At 38.7% G+C, this 21692-nt stretch overlaps 1 protein-coding gene across 1 annotated transcript in view; it reads left to right on the forward strand.

Moving 5' to 3' along the window:
* Positions 1–21692, forward strand: part of LOC126263569 (integrator complex subunit 9) — a 100957-nt gene that overhangs the window by 63576 nt on the left and 15689 nt on the right. Inside the window, exon 11 of the mRNA XM_049960665.1 lies at positions 3925–4110. Within this exon, the coding sequence (XP_049816622.1) occupies positions 3925–4110 (186 nt within the window). The remainder of the gene's footprint in view (positions 1–3924; positions 4111–21692) is intronic.

Genomic DNA, 21692 nt, shown 5'->3' on the forward strand with positions numbered 1-21692 from the left:
TGTGACTTAAGACGGACTGCAAAAGTTACTTTGGCCTGACTGGAGTATGTTAAACCAACAAAAAAGGTGCATGAAGATTTGAACATAGCAGATCTGTATATAAAAATCCTACATATGCAGTCAAGTTTACATAGGAATTACAAAAAGGACACAAGAGCAGTTGTTGTCTGGGGAACACAGATAAATAGGCAGTAGCAGAACATGCACAGGCATTGGGAAACACCAAATTTATTCCTTTTTATCTAGAGCCAGTCATTACTACTATGTTTGGATGTACAGACAGGCCACAGAAACCTAAAAGCATATTAATGACTTTAACAGAAAAGGAAGAGGATTAAAATTTGACAAGTTGTGGACATTAACACTAAATAAAGCAAACAGCAATAATTCTTCTCCACCATAAGCTCTGTAACACATCACTAAATTCTATGATCTTGGATATGGTGATGTCACCAGCTGACTATTGCATGGATATGTATAAACAGCTTTGCTTGCTGAGTTTGTTTCAAGTTGCTACTGCTATCTGAGTTTGTACAGCTTGTGATGAGATCCCCATCACCAGAAGATGAAATGATAGCCATGGAAATATGCTTTGCACCACGGCCTAAAACTCAAAAAACAGAAGTCACAATCAATTGTGGTAGTTTTTCATGGTGTGGCTTCTTGGTACTATGCACAAAAAATATGTGAAATCTGCAACTGGATATAAGTAATTCCAGTTGCATAACCAGTCCAACATTTGGACATGGCTGCATTAAACATTTGTTGCTAATTTACTATATTAACAAATCCGGCAGTACATCACAATTGCTAAATATGTATGGGAGTTGGATAATACATATCCGCCCCTCTCTCTCTCTCTCTCTCTCTCTCTCTCTATCTCTCTCCCCCCCCCCCACCCCCTCTCCCCATCTCTCTGTTCACTTGCTTCTTGCCTCCCCCCCCCCCCCATATCTGTGAATCACATTTATTGTTATTGCCAACAAAATGTTGATTGGGCATCGAAGTCGCTTGTACTGAATGGGTACCTCATTTGGGATTGTTGGTATATTGGGTGTGAGAGACCTCTCCAGCTATTGACTCTGTAAGGATAGTAGCTTCAATGATAATATTTCACATAGTTTTTAACAATATAAGGAAGCAGCTAGAGACCTGCTCACTGTAAAGATGACTCTCTGAATTGCATTCCAGTTTGAACTGCTGGAGATGCTGATCATGTGTGAGTGAGGTGTTCTTGCTTGTGTGAATGAATGTGGGTGTGTGTTTTCTTTTCTGAAGAAGGCTTTTGCAGAAAGTTAAATGTGTAACAGTCTTTTCGTAGTGCCTGTCTGCAACACATTGTCATCTGTATGGTGAGTGGCAATCTGTCTTTTTCCTTATATTGTTGGTGTTTCCAGGGTTTTCCATTGCACGTAATTTTTGTCCACAGTGAGTAAGGTTACAAAATTCCAGATTCAGATTCCTCAGTAATATTCCAGTTGTAAGACAGTAAACCATAATACAACTTTCCTGTTTTCTTTTAAAACTGTCTGTGAGGTTGAATCTGAAACAGCTTGTATTTGTGTCTAGAATTTTTGTTTAAAATTATATAAAAGGAGAGAGAATTATATGGGAGAAAAAATTTGTCTTATGATTTAAATGCTCTCTGCTGTAGTTAAAATTGACTGCAAAAAAGAAATTGATACTGAACATTTTCGCAGTACACCGTAACACAACATTTTCTTTATCGCAGTCTATTTTAATGGGAAACCTGTGAATTGTTGTTTAAGAGAATATATAGCCTATGGCCATCTCAATGTTTATGAGTATCGTGTAAAAAGTTGAATTAAATCGATCAAGAACTTTTTGAAGTTTTTGAAATTTCTGCTAACACTCTTTCCCTTATAAGTATAAATGTTTGTTAGTGTTGTGTCAAAATTTGGGGTGAATTGGTCAAGACTTTTCTATATATATTTAAAAAAACATGTAGTCCGTATCCAACAGAGTGTTTATTGGAACAGTGTGTAAAAATTTGAGACAAATCGGTTAAGAGCTGTTCGAGAATTTTGGTGACAAAATTAAATGAAGACTTGTCTTTGTGTAGTAGTAGAGGTGAATACCAAACTGAAAACAGTAAAATGAGTGCTCAAATAATAAGTGCTTTTATAACACACAGTTGAAGTTTGTGTCAAAGATGTGACCCATATTTCTGTCAAATCATTATACAAATGAGTAATGTAGGCACAATATTGATAACTTTGGATAGTAGCTACTCTTGGAAATAAGTTACTGTTGCCTGATAGTGCTGTGATGGGTCTTGTTTTTTTTTATGACAGTCTTTCACAAAATGTTAAAAGTAACTTAAAAATATTTGGGAATAAAAAGATCTTTCTCTAGTAAGTTATTGTGCTTATTGTAGAACCAGTATTCATTTCATTTGGGTAATACTGCACCTCAGTGTAAAGACTGATATCTGACCTTTAATAGTGAAAAATTTATCTATTTTTCTTCAGTTCATGCAAGGACTTCTACACATGATTAAAACTCAACACACTATTTGATTACTGAACTGATGCACAACAGATAATTGCATAAATCATTTAAATATTGGGTAATTCAGTTGTGAAGGGATATTGGATGGAATGAGCACATGATATTATTTGTACAGAAATCAGATTGTAGTGCTGATTTGTTGATGTGGTACTGAGAACTCACAGTTCATCCAAAAGGTCAGCTATCAACAATACAGTTGTGAAATATATTTTGTTTGTCCAAAATATCTGCAGAATAATTACAGAGTTTCAATTAAAACATCCATTATTCTCTTAGTCCAAGTGCAGTATTGCAATGTCGATCATAAACTATGTCTTAGAATTAATATAGTCAGATTCTAGTCATTCTCTCAATATCATATTATAATAAACTGATATGAGCAACAGTAGCCCTATCCATCGTACTACCCACAATATTATAAATGCAGTAACTGCTCAGAACAAAGAGACAAGTGAAATTTTTTGTTTGCATTCACAATGTAATATATAGATTTTTTTTTTTTTTTTTTTTTTTTTTGCCCCTTACACAGCCTAATTTCTGCAGAAAAATTACAAATCTGCTAAAACTTACATCTGAATAAAGAGACCATTCATAAAAGTTCTGTTTGAGCTTGACAAAATTTTATTGGGTATATACCTATGATTGTGTAATGCACAGAGTAATCTGAGTTCTTTAGTTACCTGCTCTATGATGATGTGATGAGAATTAGACCCATTTTGAGTCATGGAATTCTCACATATACATTGGCATTCCAGTTCTAAAAATAACATTGGAGGCTGATAAAATTTTGTCCATCGTGATTACCGTCAGGGACCTTTCGATTAGATGCCTTCATGAACCAAACTTAAAAAAAAAAAACATGCACAGACAGACAGACAGACAGACAGACAGAGAGAGAGAGAGAGAGTTGGCCCACTGTAGGTGTACAGGTGTGTGTGTGTGTGTGTGTGTGTGTGTGTGTGTGTGTGTGTGTGCTCTTAGCATACAGAACCAGGGGTTTCATCATCAGGCAAGAAAAAAAGATATTTTTGAGCAAGATTACTCAGGGGGAAAGAGGGAGAGGGGTGCCAAATCACTCAGATCTGGCTTAGTAACTAGCCACAATGAAGAAGAATATAAATAATGGCCATCCACTTGCCCCTGTACCAATTCAGTAAATTTATAAATGGGTTTTCCTTTTTTGCATAGTGATTATGTGTTGAAAGCCAAATAATCAGCAGAACTGTTTGTAATCTATACCACACACCACTGGGTCATGTTTGTCAGTACACTATTTTTCTAATTTTATCTGCTTGCCATTTTTATTGCCTGAAATATAGTGTTAAGCGAATGCATAAAAGATCAATTATGATTGTTCATCTTAAATTTTGGTTCCATTTGCCTGTTTAGTAGGACCGTCCATTGATAACATTCAAGCGAGATGAAGTTTTGACATTACCTTTGAAGAGGAAACAAACTCAGGTCGAGTTAAGCCCAGAACTGGCAGAAAATTTACTCCCGAGTGAAGTGAGATCTGGTGTGGCTCTTGCAACATTAACTGGAGGAATCCATGTCAGAGATAACAAACACACTTTAAAAGTGAGTATTGCGGTTTAATGGAGTCAACTGTGTACTGATTTCATTTTGTGTTGTCATTACTTTTAACTGTGATAGTTTTTTTATTTTTTCTCATTTTATTCTTGTTTGTTATTGCTCCCCCCTGCCCCCCTTTTTCAGAGCATCACAGTTATTTTGTATGTTTTAATTAGATTGCATACATGTCTGCTGTTTGAAGCAAATTTATTGTGAAGGCAAGATGTAAAATGTAAGAAATGTAAGACTTTTGTAGCAAGTGATAGGAGGAAGGGATCATGGATTTGTTTCATCACGAGAAAGGTTATTACTATTTTCTGCGGGCCTTTTATTGTGTCCACACCAACTAATTTTATGCACTTACCATGAGAAGAATGTGGCTCAGTAACTCATCTACTGAACAAGGTGCTGCACAATAACATGTTTGAAACTTCCTGGCAGATTAAAACTGTGTGCCCGACCGAGACTCGAACTCGGGACCCTTGCCTTTCGCGGGCAAGTGCTCTACCAACTGAGAGCACTTGCCCGCGAAAGGCAAGGGTCCCGAGTTCGAGTCTCGGTCGGGCACACAGTTTTAATCTGCCAGGAAGTTTCATATCAGCGCACACTCCGCTGCAGAGTGAAAATCTCATTCTGGAAACATCCCCCAGGCTGTGGCTAAGCCATGTCTCCACAATATCCTTTCTTTCAGGAGTGCTAGTTCTGCAAGGTTCACAGGAGAGCTTCTGTAAAGTTTGGAAGGTAGGAGACGAGGTACTGGCAGAAGTAAAGCTGTGAGTACCGGGCGTGAGTCGTGCTTCGGTAGCTCAGTTGGTAGAGCACTTGCCCGCGAAAGGCAAGGGTCCCGAGTTCGAGTCTCGGTCGGGCACACAGTTTTAATCTGCCAGGAAGTTTCATATCAGCGCACACTCCGCTGCAGAGTGAAAATCTCATTCTGGAAATAACATGTTTGTTTGTGAGACCAAAATTGACGATAATAACCATAAACATTGAAGGTTTATCAACCAACAAAGAACAACTTCTACAAATTTTATGTCAGGATATAAATTGTGATGTTTTGTGCATGCAAGAGATGCACAGAGATACTACTCATCAAAGACCAAAAATAGCAGGCCTGCAGATTGCCATTGAGAGACCCCACAGGCAGTATAATAGTACCGCTTTTGTGAGGCACAGTGTAGCTGTGTTCTGTTTCTCTATCAAAGGAGAACGATATTGAATCTTAAAATTGAGTTGAGCAGTTGTACGGTAACATCCCTCTACAAGCTTCTTGGTGAAAAATTTAACTTCACTCCCCCAGTGAAGTTTCAGATTCGGGACACTCACTTCACCGTGGGCACCTTTAATAGCCACACCAGTACATGGGGCTCCAAGAATGATGACGTAAACAGAGAGGAGGTACTGAAGCGAGCTAACTGCAGAAGATTAACTCACTCACACGACAGCAAGTTACCATCTTCATTTTACAGCAGCTACTGGGAAAGGGGATATAACCCCGACCTGCTTTTCATCAACAACACTGTTTCTCACCACTGTGTGAAGACTCTATCATTACCTGTACCTGGTACCCAACATAGGCCAGTCTGTTGTCAGGTGTCGGCAGCAATCAAACCACAGGTGATCCCATTCTCTAGGTCATTCAGCTTTAAGAGGTCAACTGGAGGAGTTTTGCAGAAACTCTGGATGAGGAAATACCAAGTGTCAAAACTGTGACAGACTTCTAAGACCATTTTATATATGCTGTGAAAAGGTGCATTCACACTTCGATCCCCAGAGGCTGCTGTACAACATACTTTCTGGGTATGAATGAAAAATTAATGTCGAAACTCCTAGAATACCTTAGACTTCTTGATGAAGATCCGTTCAACAAGGATACAGTAAAATCAGGGCAGACTCTATCCCAGGAATTGGAGAAAGCCAAACAAAATCGATGGCTTGAAATGTTAGAGAGTATTGACATGTCTAAGAACGGCAGAAAAGCTTGGAAACTGCTCAAACAACTCAGTAATGACCTTACTTTCCTTGAAGTTAGACCCTACATTATCCCAAATGAGGTCTGCCACCAGGTGCTGCTGAATGAGAAAACTGAAGGAAGAAAGGAAAAAAAGGAATAATCTGGCAACATCCAAAAACAAAAGTACTGTCTACCAAGTTTACTTCGGAAGAACTGAAAACCACTATTAAAAAGTGTGAACCCGGCAATGTGCCAGGACTTGACAACTTACTGGTGGAGCAGATGAAGCGTTTTGGACCTGCAACTTCGGGGTAGCTACTGCAATCCTACAACAACTGCCTAACATGACAGCAGATTCTTAAAATGTGCAGGATGACAAGGATCTTCGCTATACTGAAACCTGGCAAGCCAGCTTCCGATACCAAGAACTTCTGCCATATGTCTCCTTTGTGCAATCTATATAAAATACTTGAAAGAATATTGCTTAATCATCTCAGCCCTGTCACTGAGCTACAACTGATTTCACAAGAAGCTGGATTTAGAACAAATAAAACTTGTGCAGCACAAATACTCAATCTGACACAGAATATCAAGGATGGTTTTGAGAGGGGTTTGGTCACAGGAGCAATATTTGTGGATCACTTTGCACAAACTGTGTCAACTAATGAGAGATTATGAATTTAAGAGCTTCTTAGGAACTCTGATTCAGCAGCTACAATTCTTAACACAATGAGCTTCATCTGTGCTGACGATCTGGCACTAATATCTCAAGTCAAAGGCTTTGAAACAGTAGAGAGACATCTAACAAATGGACTTCACTCTCTTGCAGCATACTGCCAAAATAACTGTGTGAAACCAAATCTGGCTGAAACTCAAGAATGCACTTTTCACCTGTGAAACAAAGACACCAACAGAAAATTAAAAGCTGCATGGGATGGTGTGGAGCTGGAGCATTGTCATAATCCAAAATATGTGCCGGTCACACTGGATTATGCACTGACATTTAGGAACCACTGACAAAATGCAACACAAAAAGTATCTGACTGCAATAACATCAGAAGACTCACAAGTAGCGGATGCGGTGCCCAGCTGACAGTACTCAGAACATCGGCACTTGCATTATGTTACTCTGCTGCTGAATATACCTTCCCTGTTTGGTTCAGTTCTGTTCTTGTCAGGCATGTGGATGTTTCCCTCAACGAGACAAGCAGAATAACATCAGCATGTCTATGAACAACCCCAACCCAACAAACTTACAGCCTGGCAGGGATAGCTCCACCAGATACAAGATGGGAAGTTGCCGCAAACGCAGAGAGAAGCAAAGCAGGTCTGAACATAGCACACATGCTGTATGGGCACCAACCCCTTCCCCCAAGCAGGCTGAAATCTAGAAGAGCTTTCTAAAAATTTCCGTCAAAGACAGTACATCACTGTCAATGGCACGACAAAACCTGTGGACTACCAGAAACACAGATACCACTTCATGGATCCTACCTTCAGAGCCCCCCCCCCCCCCCCTCGCCACACACACACACACACACACACACACACACACACACACACACAAACCTGCAATGGAAATGTGGAGGTCCCTCAACAGACTAAGAAATGGCAGTGAGAACAAAGGATAATATGGGCAAAGGGAACTGTCTTGGGAACCCATCAACTATATTCGATTGTTGAGCCAAACAAACCACCAAGTACCTGTACAGCTGTCCTTAGTGTCCAGTTTCCTGCATGTTGAAGGACCTGTTGTGAGCCAGGGACAATACCATTGAGATCGCTAATTTTTGGTCTGATAGTATTTAGTGTTTGTAATCTGTTTGTATACAACTATTATTATATGGTTCTATTGCCTCACATTGTACCCCTATTTCCTTTGTATGTATTAATTAATAAATAAGCATTTTGTAACAGTTCCTATTCCTGGAACAATCCATGCCAAAGAAGTAAATCTTAGAAAGCCATTATATTTTGCTGCCTTGTGTCCTATTCACAAAGAGATATTTATATATAGTCACTGATTCTGCCACACTGTAAGAAAAAGCATTAGACAACAACTGGTGACTTGTGTCCTAAAATCATGGCTAAGTAAAGCTAGAAGTGCAGAACATTTTATTTTCCGCGCTGAACTGAAATTCAGAAACTTGGTTTATTTTTCTGAGATGAAGTTTTTACAATAATCTGGAATGACACTGCTCCATACCTGCTTACATAATACGAGGTGCATTCAAGTTGTGAAACCTCTTTTTTTTTTTTTTTTTGGTCAGGCCTGGAAACAGACATAAATGTGTGGTTTGTTCACTCATGAGTACATGACAGAGATGACGGCACTGTACAGCAGACAGTACTCTACCAGCAGCAAAAGAGCGAGCAGTGTATTTGACACTTAAAAACTTTCACATTTTCATTTCAAGAACAGTATGTAATAATTTGTTTTCTCCGTTGGCATAGTATGACACTGATTTAACCTCGTCACCAGTTGAGTGAGTTATGATGTAATGGTGTAATGGCTGCTTTTAACGTGAGTTCATAAGTGCTACAGTTCAAAGAAGGCACAGTGTCTTGTGACAATATAAATCAAGACAATCTTGGCCTCTCATCGACCAGTCTGACTTCGTGATCGAGTGAGTGCAGAAAGTTGTTTTGGAGGATCACAGAATAACTGTGGAACATATTGCCTCAAAAGTTGATATTTCTGTGTGATTCTTGCACATACTCCAGCATCTGAAAATGCAAAAAGTGTCCTCCAGATTGGTTTTGAGAAATGAGCACAAGACTGTGCTCGTGGTATGTTGTCAGGCAGTGTTGGTGATGATTACATGAATGACATTTTTTTTTCCCACCAATTGTGACAAGGTATGAGGCATGGATACCATTTTTCAATCCTGAAACAGTGCCAGCCAGCTCAGTCGAAGCGCACACTCTCACCACCAACAAAAAAGAATTTTGGGTAAGTGCCAGTGCTGGAAAAATGATGGCCATGTTCTCGGACAGCAATGGCATAATCCGTACTCATTGCATCCCAAAGGGCACTGTGGTGAGAGGTGCATCCTACCAAGATATTTTGAAGACCAAGCTCCATACAGCATTGCTTGAAAAGATGGCGAGAAAGGCTCTTTCACTGAGGCACAGCACTGACACATTGGGCGCACTCAGTGTTGCTGTTTCTTTGTCACAACTACTTTGAAATGATTTCTCATACTGCTTACTCAGCAGATGTGGCTCTTACTGACTTCTGGCTGTTTCCAATGATGTAGCGCTCTTCATGGTCACTTATTCACTAGCTGGTTTGCTATTGTTTCAGCGCTTTTCCAGTGCTCAAACCAAACACCTAAGGAAGAGTTCATAGTGGCCATGGAATCAGGACACTGATGTTGTAAAAAAATGTGTATGGCTGCTGGTAGATTGCATTGAGAAGTAACAGTTTTGTGTGATTAGTGTTTGAGTAAAAAAAAAAAAATGGTGTTGTTATAACTTGAATGCACCTTGTTAAGAGGTGCTCTGCTGAATTGTTCTTAGGTGATGAACAGGAAATTAATAAGTGTGACAGAGATGATGAAAATGGTTTCCTAAAACGATTTTAGCTATTATGTATTGTTGTCTTCTTACTCATTTATGGAAGTATTATGATTAGTTTGTAAATAACTTGTGTTTACAAACTAATCTTAAAATAACTTGTGTCCCCCCTTCATGAACCATGGACCTTGGGGTTGGTGGGGAGGCTTGCGTGCCTGAGCGATACAGATAGCCGTAGCGTAGGTGCAACCACAACGGAGGGGTATCTGTTGAGAGGCCAGACAAACGCGTGGTTCCTGAAGAGGGGCAGCAGCCTTTTCAGTAGTTGCAGGGGCAACAGTCTGGATGATTGACTGATCTGGCCTTGTAACACTAAGCAAAACGGCCTTGCTGTGCTGGCACTGCGAACGGTTGAAAACAAGGGGAAACTACAGCCGTAATTTTTACCGAGGGCATGCAGTTTTACTGTATGGTTAATGATGATGGCGTCCTCTTGGGTAAAATATTCCAGAGGTAAAACAGTCCCCCATTCGGATCTCCGGGCGGGGACTACTCAAGAGGACGTCGTTATCAGGAGAAAGAAAACTGGCGTTCTACGGATCGGAAAGTGGAATGTCAGATCCCTTAATCGGCCAGGTAGGTTAGAAAATTTAAAAAGGGAAATGGATAGGTTAAAGTTAGATATAGTGGGAATTAGTGAAGTTCGGTGGCAGGAGGAACAAGACTTTTGGTTAGGCGAATACAGGATTATAAATACAAAGTCAATTAGTGGTAATGCAGGAGTAGGTTTAATAATGAATAAAAAAATAGGAATGCGGGTAAGCTACTACAAACAGCATAGTGAACGCATTATTGTGACCAAGATAGACACGAAGCCAACGCCTTCTACAGTAGTACAAGTTTATATGCCAACTAGCTCTGCAGATGACGAAGAAATTGAAGAAATGTATGACGAGATAAAAGAAATTATTCAGATAGTGAAGGGAGACGAAAATTTAATAGGCATGGGTGACTGGAATTCGGTAGTAGGAAAAGGGAGAGAAGGGAACATAGTAGGTGAATATGGATTGGGGGTAAGAAATGAAAGAGGAAGCCACCTGGTAGAATTTTGCACAGAGCATAACTTAATCATAGCTAACACTTGGTTCAAGAATCATGAGAGAAGCTTGTATACATGGAAGAACCCTGGAGATACTAAAAGGTATCAGATAGATTATATAATGGTATGACAGAGATTTAGGAACCAGGTTTTAAATTGTAAGACATTTACAGGGGCAGATGTGGACTCTGACCACAATCTATTGGTTATGGACTGTAGATTAAAACTGAAGAAACTGCAAAAAAGTGGGAATTTAAGGAGATGGGACCTGGATAAACTGACTAAAACAGAGGTTGTAGAGAGTTTCAGGGAGAGCTTAAGGGAACAAATGACAGGAATGGGGGAAAGAAACACAGTAGAAGAAGAATGGGTAGCTTTGAGGGATGAAGTAGTGAAGGCAGCAGAGGATCAAGTATGTAAAAAGACAAGGGCTAGTAGAAATCCTTGGGTAACAGAAGAAATATTGAATTTAATTGATGAAAGGAGAAAATATAAAAATGCAGTAAATGAAGCAGGCAAAAGGGAATACAAACGTCTCAAAAATGAGATCGACAGAAAGTGCAAAATGGCTAAGCAGGGATGGCTAGAGGATAAATGTAAGAATGTGGAGGCTTATCTCACTAGGGGTAGGATAGATACTGCCTACAGGAAAATTAAAGAGACCTTTGGAGAAAAGAGAACCACTTGCATGAATATCAAGAGCTCAGATGGAAACCCAGTTCTAAGGAAAGAAGGGAAAGCAGAAAGGTGGAAGGAGTATATAGAGGGTCTATACAAGGGCGATGTACTTGAGGACAGTATTATGGAAATGGAAGAGGATGTAGATGAAGATGAAATGGGAGATAAGATACTGCGTGAAGAGTTTGACAGAGCACTGAAAGACCTGAGTCGAAACAAGGCCCCTGGAGTAGACAACATTCCATTAGAACTACTGATGGCCTTGGGAGAGCCAGTCATGACAAAACTCTACCATCTGGTGAGCAAGATGTATGAGACAGGCGAAATACCCACAGACTTCAAGAAGAATATAATAATTCCAATCCCAAAGAAAGCAGGTGTTGACAGATGTGAAAATTACCGAACTATCAGTTAATAAGTCACTGCTGCAAAATACTAATGCGAATTCTTTACAGACGAATGTAAAAACCAGTAGAAGCCGACCTTGGGGAAGATCAGTTTGGATTCTGTAGAAATATTGCAACACGTGAGGCAATACTGGCCCTACGGCTTATCTTAGAAGCTAGATTAAGGAAAGGCAAACCTACGTTTCTAGCATTTGTAGACTTAGAGAAAGCTTTTGACAATGTTGACTGGAATACTCTCTTTCAAATTCTGAAGGTGGCAGGGGTAAAATACAGGGAGCGAAAGGCTATTTACAATTTGTATAGAAACCAGATGGCAGTACTAAGAGTTGAGGGGCGTGAAAGGGAAGCAGTGGTTGGGAAGGGAGTGAGACAGGGTTGTAGCCTCTCCCTGATGTTATTCAATCTGTATATTGAGCAAGCAGTGAAGGAAACAAAAGAAAAATTCTGAGTAGGTATTAAAATCCATGGAGAAGAAATAAAAACTTTGAGGTTCGCTGATGACATTGTAATTCTGCCAGAGACAGCAAAGGACCTGGAAGAGCAGTTGAACGGAATGGATGGTGTCTTGAAGGGAGGATATAAGATGAACATCAACAAAAGCAAAACGAGGATAATGGAATGTAGTCGAAGTAAGTCGGGTGATGTTGAGGGTATTAGATTAGCAAATGAGACACTTAAAGTAGTGAAGGAGTTTTGCTATTTGGGGAGCAAAATAACTGATGATGGTCGAAGTAGAGAGGATATAAAATGTAGACTGGCAATGGCAAGGAAATCGTTTCTGAAGAAGAGAAATTTGTTAACATCGAGTACAGATTTAAATGTCAGGAAGTCGTTTCTGAAAGTATTTGTATGGAGTGTAGCCATGTATGGAAGTGAAACATGGACGATAAATAGTTTAGACAAGAAGAGAATAGAAGCTTTCAAAATGTGGTGCTACAGAAGAATGCTGAAGATTAGATGGGTAGATCACATAACTAATGAGGAGGTGCTGAATAGGATTGGGGAGAAGAGAAGTTTGTGGCACTACTTGACTAGAAGAAGGGATCGGTTGGTAGGACATGTTCTGAGGCATCAAGGGATCACCAATCTAGTATTGGAGGGCAGCGTGGAGGGTAAAAATCGTAGAGGGAGACCAAGAGATGAATACATCAAGCAGATTCAGAAGGATGTAGGTTGCAAAGTAATTACTGTGGTCATAAGGGTAAATTATTTATCACATTCTAAGATTCATCATCTTTAAAATTAAGACGACAACGGACGAGAGCAAATAATGGAAGACACAAAGCTTGCAGTGAGAGATTTGCCCATAGGGCAGAACATATCACCATGATCATGATAACGGTTGGGAAAACGCTTAAGGAAGTATTTCAACTTCTGAAGCCATTTCACAAAACTTATATTGTGGATGGAACACAGTGGTATGAATCGTAGAAAACTGGTTGTCATCATTATAAGACGGCCGAGCCTTCAATTGTGATGCTTATAGCCAGAGAAGATAGAGAGCTGACTCATCAAGGTCCTATGGACATGTGTCCAGAAATGCATCCCTGCCCCGGTAGATGATGCTGACGAATGAAAGTTTCTCTGACCATGTGCCATGTGTTCCTTGTGCATTGCAGGCTGTCTGATGCAGTGTAATGTAAGCAGTCATGTCAGGAACTAGCCAAGATAGTGTTTTCGTATGACCAAGCAGATGGAAATGGTAGAGCCAGTATGGCAATACCAAAACAAGTATCCTCGTAGACACCAACCACATCACACAACACTTAAAGCCGTATTTGAGCATTTGATCATAGGTCCTTTCAGACAGATGAAAATGCAAGGAGATCTGTTTTGTTGGACAAATGTTCTACTTGTATAAGCTTGGCTGCTGTACACCTCCATATTTCATTTCAGCATGTGACTATGGCTAAACCAGTGCAAAGTAAACCATTCTCATTTGACCATAATTCAGAACTTGTGACATTGTTCTCATTGCATAACCTAGTTTTCTTAAGTTTTGGCATAAAAGATCAAAGAGATGTTCCTGAAACCCTGTTTAACCATACATTCAGAAATTTTAGTATTATCTTCAGACACAACATTCCATTGCACCCCATCAGACTGATGGTTCAGCCGAAAATACATTAAACTTATTTTACTGAGATTTAAACTGAAGCAGTTACTTTTGAAATAATTCCTGAAGCCATTTAAGACACTAGAACAGTTCAGTCTCATATCATTGTGACCCAGTCAACAACTGTTGTCATCTGCATAGTTATCTTACTATTGTGCTTGTGGCTTAAATCAGTAACAAATAATATTAACAATAAGGATCCCAGAACTGAGTGTTGGGGCACACCATACTTCTTAATAATACTAGCTTCTCTGTGTTGAATTTTTGTGTGACCCAGTACCAGTGTTGAATGACTGTGACACATTTAGTGATATCTCTGATTTAACTTAATTACACTCATTATAACAGATGGTTTTAGAAAGCTTGTACCTCTCATTAAAGATTTAAAAACAAAACAATGCACCAATTATATGATGCTGTGCATGAGTAAGAAATGTAACTGATGCAGATTCCCATGATACCACATGTTTACAGCTCATGATAACCTGTATCAAGTGCTCATGACAGATTTAGGAACAAACATGCTGTCATTTCCTTTTTGTCTAATTTCTATCTCTGGATCACATGTAGAAGATGAATCTGAGGAACTTTCCTAAAGCCATGTTGTATTTATCATAATACTTCTTTGAGACTAAAGTTTTCTAATTTCAATGTAATAATTTTTTCTAACACTTTACTTAACTTTGCTTGACATAATCAATGTTTTAGGAAAGCTTGCAGCTGTGTCACTCATGATTTAAAAAATAAAAATCTGCACGAATTACTTATTTTCAAGCTTAGTGTAGGACATTTCGAGGATTAGTTTTCATTTACAAGTACATTTGTTTACATGAATATTTTTGATGATGTTTGTGAGTGTAATTTTCTGTCTCTCTTGAATTTTAGATGTCTTTTTGAAGTTATATCGCAATGCTAATGCTAGAAATGGTATCTTTGTGTACTTAAAAGTATGTGCCGCCTCCATTGCACAGAATGTCACACACATGCAAATTATCACTTATACTGTTTGTGTTTGTGCTCAAAACATGGTACAAATATATTATGACACTACAGTTTCGCAAAGAATTTGTACAAAGTCAGAGGTTCTGCAGTATTCTTGGATTTCATTACATACGTAAAGTTGTCATTTATAAAAAAAAAATTTTATCACTGTTAACTACTGGCTAAATGTACATTAACCAAATTGCAGTGGCCAATGACTTCCCCGGCTCAGTAATAGACAATATGTAGAAACATGTAACAAAAAAGAAAAGAATCCCTGTCTCTTTAGAAGGATCCAATAATACAAACAAGTGTATGGCCTCATATCTAATGTAGGTAACATTTCTCAGAAGATAGGAAATCTAATTAGGTCATGTAAAGTGAAAGTAGCTTTCACAACAAACTACAAAAGAAATTATCCACACCTTAAGTAATAAAAAAGAAAAATATAAATTCTCAGACTTGGGAATATACAACATTACATGTAAAACTTGCTACATGAGAAAAGCAGGCAGAAATTTTCAAATTAGATGCACTGAACGCATGAGCTGTTAAACACACAATGAGTTTACGAAATCAGCAGTAGCAATACTCTTAAAAAGCACTGGACACCAATTCAGACACATTGAAGATCTTAAGCTATTCCACCACACCCTAAAATTACATACAATGGAGTTAATGGAGGAACTTGAAAATTTTGTACACCACAAAAAGCAAGGAGAAAAATTCTCAGTGAGCCGATGAACATACTAGACACGTTCACTATGTTTTAACCATGAAATCTGATGGACGCATGTCATACATTCTTCACTTCTGGCTTGTTTGTTTGTGATTTAAACGGATGTTTTACATTCGCAAGTGGCAAGACTAATTGTTTGGCTTGTCATAAATGCACTATTGATGGCTAGCGCGCATCAGCCTCTCATGAATGGTACCAGTGTTACGTGAACTGTGTATGCACTTGGAATATTGTTGCATGTTGTTTTGGTCTATGTCGACTGTCGCATTGTGCTATTGTTTGAATCCTTCCCGTGTGTAAAAACATATAAATAGTGAATATGGCTAATGGGCACCACTTGTCAAACTTGGAGATTGAAGAACCCGTGAACAGTGGCTCAGAACTTGACGATCTTTTGGACGACATCAGCGATTTTTCAGATGATGATGATGATGATGATGACTCACGTGAGCTGGAGAGTGAAACCTATGCTGCTGATAGAAATGATGGTAGCGAGTATGAAGAATTTCTATTAGTTACTTTTGTCATTCAGTTCAACAGCCTGCCCTTAATAATGAATGGTGTCATTTTGATGCAATCCCTGAATTACCTCTGTTTGAAGAAACAAGTGGAATTCAGGTTCCTGTCAATGCATTATCAACATAACTAGACTGTTTGTTGCAATTTTTTGATCACAGCATGTTTCTAAAACTGAAATCAGAGGCAAATATGTATGCTACTGATACTGTTTCTGAACTTCACCATCAGAACAGAATCAAACCAAAATCTTTATTGAAGAAATGGAGAGCAATGTGGATAGATGAAGTATATCAACTTTTTGCGATTGTTTCTCATGTGTGTGTTGTAAAGTAACCTAAACTTAGGGGTTATTGGTTTGTAGACCCTGTGCTTGCTTCATCATTTGCTTCTCAGATAATGTCACAAGACAGGTTTTTTGCCATATTCAGGATGCTGCATGTGAACAATGTGCTTATGGATACCTCAACAAGAACCATGCTGTGACCCTCTGTGTAAAATAAGACCTGTTTGGGACTTTTTCATAGAAAGATGCAGAAGTCTCTTATCCATCAGGGAATCTGACTGTGGATGAAGCAATATGTCCTTTTCGTGGAAGAATTGGATTCCGTGTTTATATGAAAGACAAACCAGAGAAATATAGGATAAAACTGTATGTTGTAAGTGATGCTCAAAGAGATTAGGTTACATGTACAATGCTGAAGTCGATACTGCAGGAAAAGGAAATATTGACAATTCTGTCAAATCCCTGCTGCTGAGGTTATGTTCCTCTTACTATGCAAAAGGACATGTGGTATACATGGACAGATTTTATACAAGTCCTGCAGTCATTGAAGAACTATGGGAAAGAAATACAGTGGGAGTTGGAACTTTGAAGAAGAACAGAAGAGGTTTGCCTAGAGACCTAATAAATCAAAAACAAAAGAAAGGAGAAAAGACTTTTAGTTGCAAAGGACACCTTTTCTGCTTGAAATGGAAAGACAAATGTGATGTACACTTGTCAACACAGAACGCTTGTTGTCAACACAGCATAAGATGAGTGCTTCGCCTTTCAGTGTAAAATCCAGGAGTGGATATGTTGAGGTACTAAAGCCAGACACAGTAGTAGACTGCAACTTGTCTAAAACAGGTGTTGACAAAGGAGACCAGCTAATAAGTTACTATCCCTTCCAGCGAAAGACTGTAAAATAGTGGGAAAAGATTTTCTTCCATATTTTTACGAGGGCAGTTGTGAATGCAAATATTATTCACAATATCAAAAAAGTGTGCATTAGCAGATTTTATCTAGCAAAGCAACTGGTTCAAAAAGGAGTGGAACTAAATAAAGACACACATTCAGCATCTGCAGTTGTGAGTGCAAACTGTCTCGCAGCATGTAATTTTCCTGAGGAACTGCCAACAACAGAAAAGAAAACAAACCCAGCTAGAAGATACGAGGTCTGTTGGGAACAAGGGAAAGCTGCAGGAAAGGTAGTGAGGAAAGAGACCAGATACTACAGTAGGCCATGAAACACAGGTCTTTGTGTTCCTGAGTGTTTTGAAAGATTCCATACTCAAGTGAACTTCTCTAATTTGTAAAAATGAAGAAAAAATTTCACAATAAAGCACTTAGTATTTCCTGTGGTCAAGTGATTTTAAATCAATAGCCTACCATTCCTTACGACTTGTGAAAATTCTGTCCACTTTGGGGAAAAATAAAAATTCTGAAAAACTGTATCTTTAGAGTAATATCTAAAAATCCCTGTATAATTTATTTTTGCTTAACATACACATATACATATTCATAAAGAGGAAGGATGGAAGTTTAAGTTGATATACTGCCTAAAGAGGTAAGTGGATTAGTAAATTTATTAAAAAAATCTAAATTGTAGAAAATTGCCTCAGGATCCGGGTATTAACTGGATTGCCGACCTGTTAGGCTCCATTGTGTTAACGTTTTCAAATGTTTCTTTTGCATATGATAACTGCAGTAATTTTCATAAATATGTAGGTTATATTCCCCCCCTCGTCTCTCTCTCTCTCTCTCTCTCTCCGCTCTCTCTCTCTCTCTCTCTCTCTCTCTCACACACACACACACACACACACACACACACACACACACACACACATATTCACACTCTGAATACAAAGTCGATGGCCTTTGTGGAACCTTAGCATCGTAATATCTTCGTAGCATTTCTTCATTACAGAAATAAACAGTGTAAGTGGTGATTTGTGTGTGTGTGTGTGTGTGTGTGTGTGTGTTACATTCTGTGTAATGGAAGAGGCACAATACCTGTAAGTAGACAAACAAAAGTACCATTTCTAACATTAGTATATAAAAACACTCAAAGATTCATTTCGTCTGATTTTTGACTGTAGTATATAACCTCAAACATCGTCATTGCAGGAGAAGCACCAAATCACACATGCAAACATCACCAAACATTTTCTTGTGAACAAATGCACTTGAAAATGGGAGAAAATTCTCAAAATGCATTGTGCAAGCATGAAAAAAATAATGAACTGGCGTAGTTTTTCAATACCCAATTTAATTAAGACCGGATTTAAACTAATTTGTTGGTAGTTTTAACATTTTCCAGTACTGCCCTTTTTCTGCAGTAACTCAACTATTTTGAATTTTAATTCATATGGGGACACAACTTCTTTTTAAACATTCATTGAACAGGTGAACTAAAAAAGGAATGAGTGAGTCTTCATGCATCTTTAAAATAATTGGGGAAATTTCATCTCATCAAATTGAGACTTTATGTTGCATTTTATTTGTAATTGTGTCTATCTCAATATTATTGGTCTCACGCATAAAAACTGATTTACGGGTTTCATAATCACCAAGACTTGAGATGGTACTTATGCTCCCTGGGTTAATAATTGTTGTTGCTGATGTTACATTTTGATTTTCTACCAAGTCTTGCATTTACCAAGTCCCATACTTAATTTGCTATGTTCTTTGAGTTAAGTATTTGTTGTATGATTTCTTTGGTGTATATAGGATGATTCATTTAAGATGTTTGTCTTAATTTCTGGAACCCTTTAAAATATTGTAATTCTGTTATCACCCTATTGAACTGTGACTTACGTCTTTTCATAACTGTATTAATTACAGAGATATTGGTATTGATTTCACATTTTTTGATGAAACTATAGTAATTTCTGCTGCTAGCTTCTTAGTTGCAAAGCAAATGAATGGCAAAGCTTTTCACTTTTCAAAATCCGATCACTATTTTCTGAAAAATCACGGTTTTTAGATCTTAGGCTCGTATCTACTTTGATCATGAAACCAAGTGCTGTTATATGGGGAAGGTCATGTTGTAACTTTTGTGTCAAATTGATGGGATGCTTGAACTTGACACAACTAAGAGAACCTACTTACAAAAATGGAATAGTGGAAAAAAGTTTTAGCTTAAAACTGATGATAATCACATTTTGCTACATGTGGTTGGGCTGACATACCAGGTTGTGCAAGGCAATGAATTTGGCATTGAAGTGTGATTTACCAGTATACTGTGCTGCTTTTCTTTCTGCAGACCATGAAAGAAAGGAGCGAGTCAAAAATTGAATGACTTTGTAAACCAGAGAATTGTATAAAGATTGTTAAATAATAGCTTTGTGTAATTGGTTTAATGTCAAGATACCCACTTATTCTGCAAAATTGCAACAGCAACAAAAAGGAAATCACAAAAGAATAACAATATGAAAAGGATAGATTGCTACTCATCACATAGAGGAGGTGCTGAGTAGCAAACAAGAACAATGAAAAGACTGCTAAACACTAAGTTTTTGGTCAAAAAAGTCTTCTTTCTGAAATAGAAACACACACGCACTTGTGCATGCATGCGGCTACAGTCTGTGGTCACTGGGGCTAACTACGAACTGTGCCTGTGTCTGACGTGTGCAGAAATCTAGGGTGATTGGAGGGAGTAAGGAGATGGCATTGCATGGGGTGGGGAATGGGAGGGATAGCACGGTAGCAGTGCGTAAAGGTGATGTGCTACTTGTGGTAACGTGAGGATGTGATGGGGACAGGATTGGCTGCTAAGTGCACAGTCATAGGTCTATGTTGGGATGGGGAGGTGAGGGGGGGGGGGGAGTGGGGGACAGGAAAGGGAGAGGAGAAACGTAGAGAATGGGGAAAAGACTGTAGGTGTATTGGTAGAACATGATGTGCTTAATTTCAGTGGCTGCTTCACAGCCTTTGCACATTCCCACCAACACCATGTGTTCTGAACTGCGATGGTGGGAATGCCCCCATAAACCCCCTAACCTCACCTTCCCCCTCGCCCCAGGTCCCTGTGCAGTCCCACAAACTGTGTGTGTGTGTGTGTTTCTTTCTATTTCAGAAGGAAGATTTTTTTTGTCCAAAAACTTCAATGCGTAGCAGTCTTTCCATTGTGCCTGCGTGCAACTCATTTCCTCCATGTGGTTAGGAGCAATCTATCCTTTTCATGTCCTTGTCATTCCATCCTCAAAATCACAAAAAAATGAAGTTATAAACATTGCCTTTAACTTCAGTTTATGTATTTTAAGTTGTCTTTGAGTCATTGGAACTTGTGAATGCATTTCATCTACGAGTGTGACCCAGAGAAAATAGTCCAGTGGTGTCAGATCAGGTGGATATGCAGGCCAACTGATAATGCCCTAACATCAAAGATGTGGACGAGCTCTTTACAAGCAACAAGCAAATAATGAGCTGAGCACCCATCATGCTGGTACCACATACATCAATGTATTTAAAGTGGTACTTCCTCTAGGAGAGCTACAGTATGTGATCAAAAGTATCCAGACACCTGGCTGAAAGTGACTTAAAAGTTCGTGGTGCCCTTCATTGGTAATGCTGGAATTCTTGGTCCACCCTTAGCTGTGCTGACAGTGGAGTGCCCCATTCTGTTCTCTCACAATGTCTAATGACTACTGATATGGAGTACCTGGCAGCAGATGGCAGCACAATTCACCTAATATGAAAAAAGTATGTTTTGGGGGGTGTCTGGATACTTTTGATCACATAGTGTAGTTGCACTTCAGTAAGAAATGTTTTTGTCTTTTATCTGTTTACATTTCTTCAGTGAAGTAATTACCAGTCACTAGTCTCCAATAATCCAACAACAAATGTTCACATTCCACTGCCTCTTATGATCAGCTTGCCTCAGTCAATGAGAATTCTCACACCCAAACCTCCAGATGTCAGACACTCTGTTTGGTACCAAACATTGTGTGTCGATAGAGTATCAACCAAAACACCAATTTAGTTTGTGCTGTGTGCTGTCGTCCAATAGAAGATGCATAAACAGTAATTAAAAGTAACACCAGAACTATGGAGCATAGGCAAACTGTATCCTGAGCTCCGAATGTGAAGATCTCTGTTAGGTGAGTTGGTAGAGCGTCAGATCGTCGTGCTAAAGGTCAAAAATTTGAAACCCATTGATGGTGATTTTTATTTACTTTTCATTTATTTATTTTTTTTATTTTTTTTTGACAGACTACGCGTGAAACTGTTGTATGCGAGAACATTTTTCTGCAATGTAAAAGGACATTTCAGAGTTTGTAGCAATGTTCTTTTGGCAGTCTGCTTTCGCTTCGTT

Source organism: Schistocerca nitens, chromosome 1 (assembly GCF_023898315.1).
Source record: "Schistocerca nitens isolate TAMUIC-IGC-003100 chromosome 1, iqSchNite1.1, whole genome shotgun sequence".
NCBI lineage: Eukaryota > Metazoa > Arthropoda > Insecta > Orthoptera > Acrididae > Schistocerca > Schistocerca nitens.